General features: G+C 40.5%; 1 protein-coding gene across 1 annotated transcript in view; it reads right to left on the bottom strand.

Moving 5' to 3' along the window:
• The window catches only part of bckdhb (branched chain keto acid dehydrogenase E1 subunit beta), a 56112-nt gene extending 44462 nt beyond the window's left edge, over nucleotides 1–11650 (bottom strand). The window contains exons 1-6 of the mRNA XM_031740240.2: nucleotides 11424–11650; nucleotides 9530–9607; nucleotides 9270–9338; nucleotides 4815–4948; nucleotides 2334–2489; nucleotides 241–349 (exon numbers count right to left, since the gene is read on the bottom strand). Of these exons, the coding sequence (XP_031596100.1) occupies nucleotides 241–349; nucleotides 2334–2489; nucleotides 4815–4948; nucleotides 9270–9338; nucleotides 9530–9607; nucleotides 11424–11601 (724 nt within the window). The 5' untranslated portion in view covers nucleotides 11602–11650. The remainder of the gene's footprint in view (nucleotides 1–240; nucleotides 350–2333; nucleotides 2490–4814; nucleotides 4949–9269; nucleotides 9339–9529; nucleotides 9608–11423) is intronic.
• Nucleotides 11651–14457: the final 2807 nt, after the last annotated feature.

Raw genomic sequence — 14457 nt, 5'->3', positions numbered from 1 at the left:
AGACGCCTGCTTCACGCTTGTGGCCCAGCTGATCTCAGTCACATTGTTGTAGTCAGGCACATTGTTTGTTTGTTCAGCTTCGCACCTCTAAAGAGGGAGAACATTTGCTTTTCATAAAGAATCCAAGCAGAAAGTTGAGGGAAAAAAAAAAAAGCTGAGGAGAGGACAACTGAACAAACATCAACAAAGCTTCAGTCGTGTGTTGATTTTACAGTAACATTTACACACAAACCAGCTTACCTGCTGCTCTGTACAGAATCTTGGGCTCAAAGAAAATGCATGGGTTCTTGTCAGCAATGCAGGAGAGGAGCAGCCCTTTGGCCTGAATTGGACCACGAGGTATTACAATCTGAGAAACAAACGACATCTGTTAGGCCAAAGAATATAATGAACTGACCTTAATGTTCCCCATTAAACAGAATGGAATATTTAAAGGTTTAAAATGGTTTCACATTTCGACTGCAGAGAACATCATCATACCTAACTATACAAACTTAAACACTTGCAAAAAGTGGCTTCAAATGAACTCCAGTGTTTTACCCAGTCTCTAATTGAGAATTGTAATGGTTCCAGATGTTTTATTAAAAGATCCAACTGTCTTGCTTTCATTTCAGGCAAGCCACTTTGCAACTCACACACTCCTCTTTTTCATGCAGGATCTGATTTAATCAATATCACATCTGCTGATATTGACATCTGCTTTGTTCTGTGCTGGGGTTGGGTCTTGCTGTTCTTGCTGCCTCTGGCTCGCAGGCAAGTATGCTCAACCTACCGTATGCATTCTACATGGGTGCTTGACAGTGTAGTTGCATGGCACAACAGATCCATGCTGCCCAATGCATGCTACTGCACACTACAGTGGTTCTGACTGAAGCTGTACTTTAATCAAAATCCAGGTTTAACTGCAGCACTGTGTATTTACCAGAGCTGAATCATTTCTGTGTATTGAGACCGACCCTCAGGAGGAGGGAACAGGGCTGATAATATGCACAAGGATTTATCAGTTTGTGACCTTTTACTGAAAGACCTGTTTATTACTCACAGGGGATGAACTGCAGCTGTAAACTTTACAGACCTCAGAGGTATATGAGAAAACTCCCAGATTAAAAGTAGTTGCACTGACAGTATCACAGAACTGATGAATAATTTCATTTCTCAAGCCCTTTTCACACACATACAGACTCCTCGTTGTCTTTCACAAGACTAAAATACACTTTTGCTGCCCAAATTAAGTAGAAAGGCATAATATAAGTACTACTTCATTTATCATTTACCAAAGCCAACAGGTGTGTTTAACGTTGAGGGTGATGTTCATGCTAAATTTGTATGATACACTGACAGTTTTTAAACCTCATATAGACATTTGGACTACCACAGACGGACTCTAATCAAGAAACATCTGACAGATGTTCAGTGGAAACAGGAGCTCAGTTTTAAATGTTATGGCAAAGGCTGTGAACACTGACGTACATGTTATAAATTCTATATACATTTGCAAGAATTTCAACTAAAATTGTTTCCCTTTGTCATTATGGTGTGTTATAAAAAATGAATTTAATCCATTTTGGAATAAGGCTTTAACATGACAAAATATGGAACAAATGAAGCATTGTGAATACTTTCATGATCCACTGTAAGACACCCATTTTGTTCTGCTGCTCCACTAGTGCAGTGATCAGTTTCTGTAGTTTTTGTTTTCTTTAAATGCCTATAGCTGCCAGTCATATGATTCTGAATGGCAGAGATGCCAGCCTCAGTGATGAGCCTTGCCTCTTTTGCTGGATTACTTTAATCTAGCTGACTGAAGAAGAAAGAAACCCAAAAAAATAATGTAAGCAAATGTTTTCGAGTGTAGTTAGGAGGAGGTGGCAGAGCTGAGATGAACTCAAGGTTCTGCTGAAAAGTGCGTTACTACCTGCATCAGATACGCCATATTCAAACAGTTCAAAAACGGCAGCAGAAACTTAAAAACACTAGTAGAGAGGGATAAAGAAGCAAAAATGTGGGTGTTCTGTTCTGAGCACCATTTCTTTGGCACACCGTAACTCTTCGACTGCACTCAGCACTTCCAGTGTAAGTAATCTAAACTGGACAGTTTAACTTACACAGTTTTGACTGTTGTGAAATATTTGGAAATAATTTTTTCATTGCATCACCATTGATAATGGTGCAGGAAAAGTTATAAAATAATGAAATAAATAAAAAATACAAAGAGTAAAAAAAGTTTTTTCTTGTAGACTTTCAAATTCTGCTTTCAGGTGAGAGATGAAATTCAGATTAAACACCCACAAATGTCTAAAGGAAATGCATATACAGTGAAGCAGTGGACTGACCTTGAGGCCCGGGCAGTGAGCAAAGAAGGCTTCGGGACTTTGAGAGTGGTAAAGGGCTCCATGGCCGACGCACCCCCACGGAGCCCGAATGGTGAGGTTGCCGCAGTCGAACAAGTTCCCAGAGCGGTAGCGGTACTTGGCTGCTTCATTGACTATCTGGAAAGCGATAATAACTTAGATTAATGCACCTGCAGATTAGTCCAGAACACAGTCATGTAAATATATGGCAAACTACTTTGCAAAAACATCCCAACAAAAACAGAGCACTTTCTTTGGTTTCTGTGAATAAAGACCTGGCTTCATGTGCGGAGGCATTCTCTCTGCTATTCCTCTTAAAGATATTAAAACGCCACTTAATTTTTAACGAGCGCCATCACCTCAAGTGTCTTTGGTTTCTTTTACATCTACAGTTTCAGACACTGGGCTTCTACCAAAGAGGTGTCCCAAATTTTCCCTCCCCGAAGCTCAGGTGGACTGTTAATTCGCCTTTTACGACTCTCTAAGGTCAGTTTGGACTCCATCGTGTTAAGTGAGAGCGCAGAAGGCGAGAGGGATCCCAGTCAAGGCCCGACACCAGATTTAATCTACTGTTTCTCTGCGTCGCAATAGGAGGCTCTTAAAAACTGGCTCCACAATCGCATATTTTGTTTCATGTCGCCTTGACATAGCAGCGAGAGTCGCATTTATCTTGCGGAGGGCAAGAATACACAGGATGACACTGGTGTCAACATGTATGCATGGTTAAACAGCAGCACTGCCCAACGTGCTGCTCAGTGTGTTAACGTCACATTAATCTTCTGTAGCAAAGCTTTGAAGCAGGGGGTTGTGGAGAGGGCTCCTTTTGTTCAGCTGATGTTTCTGTACAAGGCTGCAGAAATGTTAAATAACAGACATTCAAGGTCCGCTGCAAGAAATATGCAGCACAAAGGAGATAGAAGTTAAACATGAAAAGCAAGGAGTAAAAGGTTCATTTTTTTCCCCATTCTGTCTGTCTTTGCTTGAAGCTTCTAAAGATATTGAGTGAGAGACGTATGCTAGGATGCTGACTGTCAATCACAACAACAGTCACTTCGAGGTGTTTTATATTGTAAAGTGAAGACCTAAAATAATACAGAGAAAGTAAAGTAAGTAAGGTGCTCTATTTGGTTTATATGAGTTCTTTGAGATAAGATCAGGCCTCGTTATTCAAGACTTTACATGTGATGACAAGGACTTTAAAATTATGTTCTGGATTCAGAGCTAATGAAGGGAAGCTAATGTGGGAGAAATATGCGTACAACTAGGAACACTGAGAATACCACTAGGAATGCAAACCAACTATTTTACATGATCACATCCAGTACTTTTAGGCATCAATTTGAAGAATCAGCAACACTTTGTTTGTGACAACAGCAGAGCTGAGACCTGCAAAAGGTAAACAGCATGTGCCAGTACCACAAGAAGGTATATCAACTGTTTATCTGTAAACAGCCTTTTAATTTCAAATTTTAGCTGCCAAGATACATAAAAATTTGTTGTTTCTGTTACTCTACATCACGGGTGTCAAACATAAGGCACGGGGGCCAGAATCGGTCTGACTCCAATCCGGCCCACTTTCTGATATTGAAGTTTTAGAGCTTTTCCTACAGACAAAGAGCTCCCTGTTGTCATTCATACTACATACTAATTAAGTAATAAATTAACAATTAAGATTAAGATTCTTTATTTGTCCTTGTAGAAAGATTTAATGACATTTGTTTGGTGGAATAGCATAGTTTTTAAATAAATAACAGTAATAACAAAATGAACTACAAAAATGGTCATTAAAAAAACCTATATGCAAACAACAGGAATATATACAAACATTGCCTTGACTGTTATGGCAGCAAGTAAAGTACAGACAACAGTAACTTATTTTGGTTACTTACAGGACTGCAAAGAATCCAATGTTGTACATGGAAATGACAGAATTCTTATTTTCCACCATCCACTCTAAAAAGGTCTTATTTCTATATAATCTATATATTTATTTATTTATTTACAGTGGGTCCATTTTCAATGATTTAGCAAAAACTTTAAATTTAAATTAGCCAATTGGCCAAGTATAGTTAAACTTCTCACATTTCTGCTCAGCATTACAGACAACTTGGGCAATTTTTCTGTTGGCTGAAACTGTGATAGCTCCCATGAAAGTGACACTTACAGTTGGAAATATATATTTTTTCAAAATTTATGCTAAACCAAAAACAATTCAGGCTTCAGACTGTAAACTTTGGAACGGGTGTAAAATTATTTTGGTAGCAGTTTGAAAATTTCATGTGTTTTTCCCCCAGTATGTACGAAATTATGAAAGCTCAAAAAATAATGAAAAAAAAAAAAAAAAATACATCTAATTTTGTTAAAAACAGACCCAAATCAGTTTCCTTCATGAACATGTTGATATTTCTGGAGTTGTGCAAATACTCGCATTACTTTGTCACAGAGTGAGGCAGTGCGTCATACCTGGTCAAAAGCAGGAAAGATGTAGTCAGCAAACTGGATCTCAGCGATGGCTGTGGCACCAGCGACAGCTACACCGATGCCAAATCCCACAATCCCCTGCTCACAAAGAGGAGTGTTGAAGACTCGGTCCTTACCTGGTGAGAAGAACAAATTAGAAAGGTAACACACACAGAAAAAATAAGTTCTCACTGAGCTTTTAAGGTTTTAGGCTTCCTGGATAATGCACTGATTGACAGAAATTTCTGAGACTTTTCACACGTGACTGATGAGATCTCAGAGAAACACTTTGTGACAATGCAATGTGGTCCTAAAATAAATGAACTGAGAAGCTGATGACTTCTCCTGAGCTGTAACTAAGCAAACCTGCGACGAACACACAACCCCCATGGAGTAAAAACAGGAAAGAGAGGAAAAAAAAAAAAAAAAAATACTATTTTCCATTCTCCACCCTATAATCTTAGAAAGAACCGCAAGAGTGGGGCACTAAATTTGGGCTGAGAATGTTATTTTTTGCTCTCATCTTTGTGTATTTGCCAGTCCAGTCCTTTTTCTGTTTCTCTGGGAAGTGCGCTTCTCAGCAGCGAAACTCTGCCCTTATGTGCCCTCTGGACTCAAAGTTCAATTAGCAACCGCGGCACCACAACCAAACCCCCCATCCCCCCACCCCTCGGAGGAACACACAATTAAGTGATCAAAATTTAGTGCCTCGCTGCTCAGACTGAGGCCGACCTCAAAAAAAAAAAAAAAAAAAAAAAAAAAGCAGCCTCATGTGAAAGTGACAGTAAATAACGTGTGCGAGCTTCTGTGCCATCAAAGCAATCAGTAGTAAGTAAATTAAAACACACACACACACACACACACACACACACACACACACATCAAGTGATGCCAAAATAACTCTGTTGTGTTGCTGTTTGTGCCTCGTGAGTCTAGAATGCAATTTTAAATAGACGACGTGGAACTTTTATAGTCAGCTGTCTGACACCCACACTGCATTCAGTGCAACGGGCTAAACGGGAGTGAGAGGAGAGCTAGTGCGCCGTAGCTCTCACAGCAATCAAGCACAGGCCAACAGCCAGAGGTGGAAGGACTGATCACCGAGGTGAATGCATCGGTCTCGTAAAAAGCCATTCACACGGAGTCCGCCCTGCATTACCCCTCTGTTGTGTGTAATGGCAGCGGGGCAGAGGTGTGTGCCATCCTTTTCAGTACAGAGAGGAATAAAAACAGCTTTGCTCTCGTCACTGTACACAAGGATGAGATGGAAAATAATGATCCCTTTCCAAAAGGTCAACACTTCTGACGTCAATGAAAACAAAAAGGCAGAGCCCGCTACTGTAGGGTGCGTTCGAGACTTCTCGCCATTTCCAGGCTGCATACAAATATCCACTGAAAATGCAAACAAGAAAGGAAATCTATTGACATCCAATTAGCCAATCAGCCTTGTGAGAAACGAGGAAAACAATTAAATCCTGTCGCTGCACACACACACAGTCTCCACGCTTGTGTTATGGAGTGGCTGAGTTTAACGGAAGACAGTGTGAGTTGCTATTTGGGTGCTGTTGCCATGTCATTAGACATTTGTGTACCCAAACAGATTTACTACTACGGCGGTCAATGATACAACCAAACCAAAGTGGTCATCTTCTTTTAAATATTACATCCTAACTGAATGACACTGTGGAGACAGAAAAACTCCTTTTTCCCCTTTTTTTAAAATGCCAAAGTACATTTTTCTCCACAGGTTGAAACTGAAAAAAAAACCCTAAACTTTACCATGCAGGACAGCTAAATGCAGAGCATTTTCATCAAGCTGTGTTTTATTAATGTGCCTTTTATTTTAGAACACAAGTAAATAACTTTAATACTTGGCTTTGATGGAAATTCCATCTGTCATCAAAACCAGAAACAAATGCAAACATGCTAAGTCACGAGGCATATGGCCTAACTGTCCACTGAAACGCAAAACATGATGGCAGACCCCCAAAAAAGAAAAGAAAAAAAAGTCGAAGGTGTGTGTGTGGGCCTGTGAAATGATTCCAACCTTCCTCAAATCAGTGCCTTATACAAAACAGAAACGCCACATTTCCCACATTGCTTCAATTTATTTGCTTGAGGTTTGATTGGCACTCTTTTAATTAAGTCATGTCTTGTTCTGCGGTGGCCCACGAACAGCATCTGTGTGGAGAATTAGCTCCACCGACTGTTTCTCTGTGTGGCTAACTCTTAATAGTCATTCAACTCAAATTCAGGGAAGACATATTAATTAGTGTTGGCCTTTGAAGATTTTCTTGATATTTAATTAAAATATGTACTGCTTTTGGTTGGAAACTTGACCACAGCCTGAAAAGCACAAGAATAAATTAAAAAAAAACAAAACAGAACAAAACCAAAAAACAAGCTCAGCAGCTTCTTCAGTTTAAGGCCAGGCAGACATTGCCTCATTTTAACCACGAATTAGTCACAGAACTTAGACTCTGCAGGCTCAAATTCGATTTGTCATTCAACACAGTGTGCAGGGGGCTCCCTACCTCAGTTTTCCCACAATTCAGCATTAATTAACTCTAATGAGCTGTAATAACATCAATGGGATGCGTCAAGGTTATACTCACCGTCCCTAAGAGTGGTTCCGCCGGAAGTCTCTTCTTTTTCAAGGAAGAGACCTCCGGCAGAACCAGAGGAACCTGATTGTCTCTTAATACAGTATAAAGTGCTTTGAGACAGTTACTGATGTAAATTCTTGTGAATCAGATTGATCTCAATGAACGGACCTGTTCTGACACTCGTTTTAGACAGCAATGTGCCACAAGGCATCTATGAATTGTGGCTACTACAGCGGACTTATTAAGCTATTCCTCATTTTCAGTCACATGCTGTATATTATGTTACAGTGGTGCTCATAAATATGGCCAAAATTTCAAAGAGGTCAGCATCTGTGCAAGTAACCCTCGACTGCTGGAAGCTTAGACTTAGCGCTGCTTTACATGCTCTATTTCAGTATTTTTGTTTCCTACTCACGGCTTTTCCTAATACGGTGACCTGATATAAAAGCCACACCTCAGTCTGCTGGAAATCAATATGCTGATCCTATTCAAAGTGAGGAGTCAGGTCATGACCGGTCAGCCAAAAGCCCAGTGTGAGTGCACTGTTACCAGAGAAGTTGCAGGATTAAAGCTGAATAAGACAACAAGTGTGGAAACAAAAACAAAAAAAGCACAGTCCTCGCATTGCCTGGCAATCTGTCACAGGTCACATGGACACTTGATTAGAAATTATTGGCACCTGTTATTTTCTGACTATGACAAGTTTAAATGTTGACTCCTAAGAGCTGTGGAGCAGCAGCTGCAGTATTACACTCTTTAAGGATCTGGATCTCGACGATCAGGGAAGATTAAAATGAACATTTTTAAAACTTCTTACAGTATACTGTTAATGAATTCAATAGCTGTGATTAAAAATTATTTTTGACTGCTTAAACAAATATAATGGTGGGTGTCACAAAACAGTATGTCTGTGGAGCTCTGCATTTCAGTGCCAAATGTCTCAGTATATCTTGTCCACTGACTGCATTATACATTACACCTGTGCTTCTCCGGCTGTCACTGTGACTGCATACAGGGCAGATCCTCTTCACCAGGATCTGTCTAAACGACCTGTAGGATTCTGAGTGCGCTATTTAAAAATATCAGAAAACTTAGAGAAAATAATGAGCCCTAAAAACAAAACTTACAACGGCGAGCTTCATACTATATCAGCTCGTAAGGCTTCCCCTACAACGACTGACACGTGTGCCAGTAGATCATGCTGGTCCTCTGGGTGAACGCTCGGCAGTAACAGGCCCCTCCGAAGAGCAGTGGGTGGTGAGATTCTCAGCAGTGTTTTGCTGCCATCTAGTGGCAAAAATTACACAGACTACAGGTTCCTAACAATTTTTTTTTCTTCCAACTATTCAGGTGTCACTTTTGAGAGGGATTGTTAATGTCTACCATACAACCCAGTCTTTAGTCACAGAGTGTAAGATTTAGCGGACTTTGCACTATTTCCAAGACTACAACAGGGTTCTTTTTGAGATGATTTTCCATGATGCTCGTGATTGTAATTGTCAAGGTGAAAAACCTTTAAACAATGGAGTAGAAACAGAGAGAAAAAGAACGGTTACTCAATACTTCACAATGCTGACTAAGGGAACAAGGACAGAGCACCCATTGTTCAGCTGCCTGAACGTCACTGTTTTCCTTGCCAAAACAAGCAAACGTCAATGAGGAAAAAGGCTGACTTAAGACAGCTCAAAATTATGTTCCTGGTCACCTTATACCAACCAAGAACAACTTTGAAAAAAGAAAAAAAAAAAAATTTATGATTTTTTTTTGATGCCGTGCATTGGTATGCGTCGCTCAAATCAGGTAAATCTCATTTGTTTTAAAGCCAGCGTTAAACTACAAAGCAGCATCTTACCATATTTGTCCCTCAGCCCCACTGTGCATCGGAACACTCCACCAAAGGCGACATCTTCCCCAAAGATGACTGCAGAGAAACAACAGTCAGCAACATGAGTGCTCAAGTACGCAAGAGTGAAAAATACTGAAAACTCCTTCGATTAAGCCACTTTGAATTTTTTAGATTTCCAATAACTGGTGTCTTGGACAGCTTGATTCATACTTTCATGATTGTTAGGCAGCCTGGAGGTTTACAGAGTGTGTCTGCTTGCCTTTTACCTGCGGTAGGATCGCTGGCCAGAGTGTTGTCCAAGGCACTCGTAATGGACTGGAACAAGTTCATCTTCTGGGTAGGACCTTTAGGTGAACCAATTAAATAAAAAAAATGAAGAACTTCACACATAAAAAATGCAAATATCTTAATGGTTTTTGTGCACTCTGCATTTGGACTGTTGAACACGACTAGGCCTCAACAGAACAGTTGCAGTCTGACTCGAAACAACTGCAATCATTCTCAGAGAGGTTGTCGAAGGTTTGCAAATAAATGCTGTTTAATTTATAAACGCAGACAGATTGCCACCATGTTGCCATCAATCTGAATGAATGTTTATCAATGAGCACAACTCGAAAGGACTCGAGCCAACTGGCTACCAGCTGGTTGTATTTTGGTTATATTCCTACAGAACAGGAAAGCACAAATGGAGTAGTTAAATTCGACCTTCTGTCTATACAGACAACAACAGATATGTGATTTATAAGGATTTATAGTAGTTAATTGCTGTATTATATTGCTGTATTGCCAGCTTGACCTCATTGAATTGCAAAGTTTAAGAGTTTAACTCTGAGAACATAATTTGCAGTTGAAACAATGTGAAATTGCACTTTATGTTTTGAGCTTATTGCAACATGTTAAAAAAATTCACATTAACATCAGATTAAAATATTGTGATAATACTGTATTGTGGGGTGTCAGGTGATTCCCACCTATAATTTTTAGTACCGTGTTGTGATTCTGGATCGAGTAAGAGTATATTATAGAATCAGCTTAGAGCCTGGAATTAGATCACACTACAAGGAAAAGATGAATACATTTTTAGCTACTTCCTTATTCACAGCAGGTAGCTTTGAATGTTTCATTTTCTCAGTTTTACACCAGATACCCTTCCTGAGCCAAGAGACAGCGTCTCCTCCCAGAATCAAACCAGGAATCTTTCACCTGTCCAGCGACAAATAAGTCAAGGGCTGTGTTATGCAATGATGTGTACTATTGCTTTTTTATTTCAGCATTCATTAACCAGGTAAAAAGACTGGACCTGATTGCAAGAAGTCGTATGGACGCTGTGGCTATGAACCCACAAGATGCAGGAGCTTTTAAGTAAGTGTAAGTGAAACAGAGCATCCTTTGGGGGGCCAAAACAAAGAGACTACATTAAACATAAAATGACCAAATCACCATTTTGGTTTATTCTAAAATAAAATAATGATAATAATAATTTTAAAAAACAAACACCAACAACACACTGGTGAGCCTGGCCGTCCACAGAGGAAATGATAATACAGAAGGATCTTTTCCATGATGAGGACAGCTTCACAACAATGGAAAAGTAAAGATGAAGGTGGTAAGTATACCGTTATCTAAGCCTGTTTTCATGGCTATTTAGTCTTCCTAAGAGCGAATACAGCAGTACAAACCAGTGATCATGCCCATGGACAAAAAGGCCAGATTAGTCTGAAAAGCCAAAGTAGCTCTGGGACAGCAAACAGTGCAATTTACCTTCTGTGGACTCCTAGCAGTGTGCCACACGGATGATCAGCTTCTGTCTCGCATTTTAGTGTTAACCTGGCCAGCCCACTTATGTGATAATAAAAATAAAGTTTATCTGGCTCTGTTACTGAATAACCGAACTATTGTGTGAAAATAAATATTTATTATTCCAAGCACACTTTAATGCAAGCCCGTGCTGATAGTGCGGTGGAAGTACCCGACACTGCTCTGTGCTGACTTAACAAGAAAACAAAAAACCCCACGTGCAGCTGTTTCCTTTAACCATACATTGTGTAATTCACGGTGACAGCTCGTTTCTGTGCTTATTTCTCGGTTGGACTGAGGAACATTCCAGCGGTATCCAACACGACCCGCTCCCCCATGTTAGCCGGTTAGCCAGACACTCACCGTACTGAGACGGGACGGGGTCAGGCTGGAAGGTAAAGTGCGTCGCATGCCTTCGTTGTGTTTTTGTGCGGGAGCTGCAGTTCGGCGACAGTTTTAGCAGCGTGACCCCTAAAGAGCTGGGGGCGATGGAAAGTTTCGAGTTTGCACCTCGAATGAAGAGCCGAGCAGCAGCCGCCATCACTGTTGTTGCGAGTGAACAGGAAGGGCAAGAGGAACCTACGACCAAAGATCGTCTATTAGAGCTAGCTCCCAATCCCAGCGGAGGGAATTGTTTCACTCCCGATCAACTTCGGAGACTTTTCCCAAAGCTTCAATAAACAATGCGGAGAGATTTCATGCCAGCTTATTGAAAAACAAATATTTCTGTGTTAACGTTTTAGAACAGGGGTCTCGAACTCCAGTGCCCGAGGGCCGGTGTCCTGAAACTTTTCCATGTGTCCTTGTTGCAACACACCTGAATGAAATTAGTATAGAACTTAACTGCATGTTGAAGTGGCAACCCCTAACCTTACTCAAGTAAATTTAAGTAAATGTAAGTGTTTGGAAAAATTTACTTTTATTGCACCGTGTTCATTCACTCACGAGCATCTGTAACATGAATCTGGCTGAATTGCCACCTCAGCATGCAGTTATGTTCAATTCAATTCAATTCAATTTTATTTATATAGCGCCAAATCACAACAAAAGTCTCCTCAAGGCGCTTTATATTGTACAGTAGATAGCACAATAATAAATACAGAGAAAAACCCAACAATCATATGACCCCTATGAGCAAGCACTTTGGCGACAGTGGGAAGGAAAAACTCCCTTTAACAGGAAGAAACCTCCGGCAGAACCAGGCTCAGGGAGGGTGGCCATCTGCTGCGACCGGTTGGGGTGAAAGAAGGAAAACAGGATGAAAGACATGCTGTGGAAGAGAGACAGAGATTAATAACAGATATGATTCGATGCAGAGAGGTCTATTAGCACATAGTGAGTGAGAAAGGTGACTGGAAGGAAAACTCAATGCATCATGGGAATCCCGGCAGCCCACGTCTATTGCAGCATAACTAAGGGAGGATTCAGGGTCACCTGGTCCAGCCCTAACTATATGCTTTAGCAAAAGGAAAGTTTTAAGCCTAATCTTGAAAGTAGAGATAGTGTCTGTCTCCGAATCCAAACTGGAAGTTGGTTCCACAGAAGAGGGCCTGAAAACTGAAGGCTCTGCCTCCCATTCTACTTTTAAATACTCTAGGAACAACAAGTAGGCCTGCAGTGCAAGAGCGAAGTGCTCTAATAGGGTGATATGGTACTACAAGGTCATTAAGATAAGATGGGGCCTGATTATTTAAGACCTTGTGTGTGAGGAGCAGGATTTTGAATTCAATTCTGGATTTAACAGGAAGCCAATGAAGGAAGCCAAAACAGGAGAAATATGCTCTCTTTCTAGTCCCTGTCAGGACTCTTGCTGCAGCATTTTGGATTAGCTGAAGGCTTTTCAGCGAGTTTTAGGACTTCCTGATAATAATGAATTACAGTAGTCCAGCCTGGAAGTAATAAATGCATGAACTAGTTTTTCAGCATCACTCTGAGACAGGATATTTCTAATTTTAGAGATGTTGCGCAAATGGAAGAAAGCAGTCTTACATATTTGTTTAATATGTGCGTTGAAGGACATGTCCTGGTCAAAAATGACTCCAAGGTTTCTGGAGTTCTATGGAGTCTTGCTAATGAACTACTAATTGTAATTAGGTGTGTTGCAACAGGGACACATGGAAAAGTTTCAGGACACCGGCCCTCGAGGACTGGAGTTCAAGACCCCTGTTTTAGAAGCTACTGCTGTAATCATTATAATACGAGTGGGAGAGACCCCGCTCTTTGTGATTTCTGGGAATAGTGACGGAGTGAGAGCTCTTCTTTTCTTCCTGCCTCAGCCTCAGCAAGTGACATAAAGGCCGTGATTGGTCCAAAGGGAGGGCGGCGTGCGCAGTACTTACAGGTGTCTAAATCACGAGTCACGCCGAGACCCAACAGTGGTCAAATTTCTGACCGGACTGGAGAAAACAGACAAGCGGGTTAAGTTGAAAAATAAGAACTCACCAAAGGCCCTAACAGTGTTTGATTCCCCTGTAATGTAATTCATTTTTATTTCGTATTTTATATATTCATATATATTTCATATATTATTATATATTTTTAATCAACAACTCGTGGTATTTTCATGATGACTTTATTTATATTTATTTATGTATGCATTTTACTGTAGACGTGTTCTTCTGTAACTGTTAATGTCATGTTGCTGTCTACCTGTTTCGGTAAAGTGTCCCCCCCCACACACACACACAAGTGATCGGTGACGCTGTTGCCTACGGTACGGAGCCACGCAAGAGACATTTTGAAGGGGGACGTGGTGCACGTACTTCTGCGAGATCCTGAGAAATACTTTTCCCCCCTGCATTTACCGTACGTCGATTGGTACCCGTGAAGCTGTCCAGAGTACTGCAGCTGGTTGTTAATGAATTCAAGTCCACATTTTCAGAGTACGCCTTTTATACCAATGTTTCCCCTTCCACTAAGAAACTAAAAATCTCAAGATGTCTCTCACAAAATCGTATGTACTCCAAAGGTACAAAATATATGAATCTCTCTCGTGAGTGTGTGACTTCCATCGCTATGGTTGTTTCCCCAAGTCTCAGTCAATAACCACTTACATTATACCTTATTAAGAGGCAAGAAAAATATCATTTCTCAAAATCCATTCTGATGAATTTATTCATGCTGTCCTGGGTGGGTTTTTGAGCTTGTTGCTCCCATTTCTTTGCAAACATGACAGGAACATTACAACCATAATTGAAAACAAATATCAATATATAGATGCTGATAAATATGTTTCAAGTAGCTAATTATGTCATTAGTTAGAATGACACAAGAAAAATGAATCTTGGACATTTCTTGTCCTACCAAACACTAAAACCCCCAAGTACATACATGCCAAATAGGTACACATAAGCTCTGGCAAAAGATACTACAGAGGGCATGACAACCTTGCCAGATG

Source organism: Oreochromis aureus, linkage group 11, assembly GCF_013358895.1.
Source record: "Oreochromis aureus strain Israel breed Guangdong linkage group 11, ZZ_aureus, whole genome shotgun sequence".
Lineage (NCBI taxonomy): Eukaryota > Metazoa > Chordata > Actinopteri > Cichliformes > Cichlidae > Oreochromis > Oreochromis aureus.
This window is presented reverse-complemented; position numbering and strand designations above follow the sequence as displayed.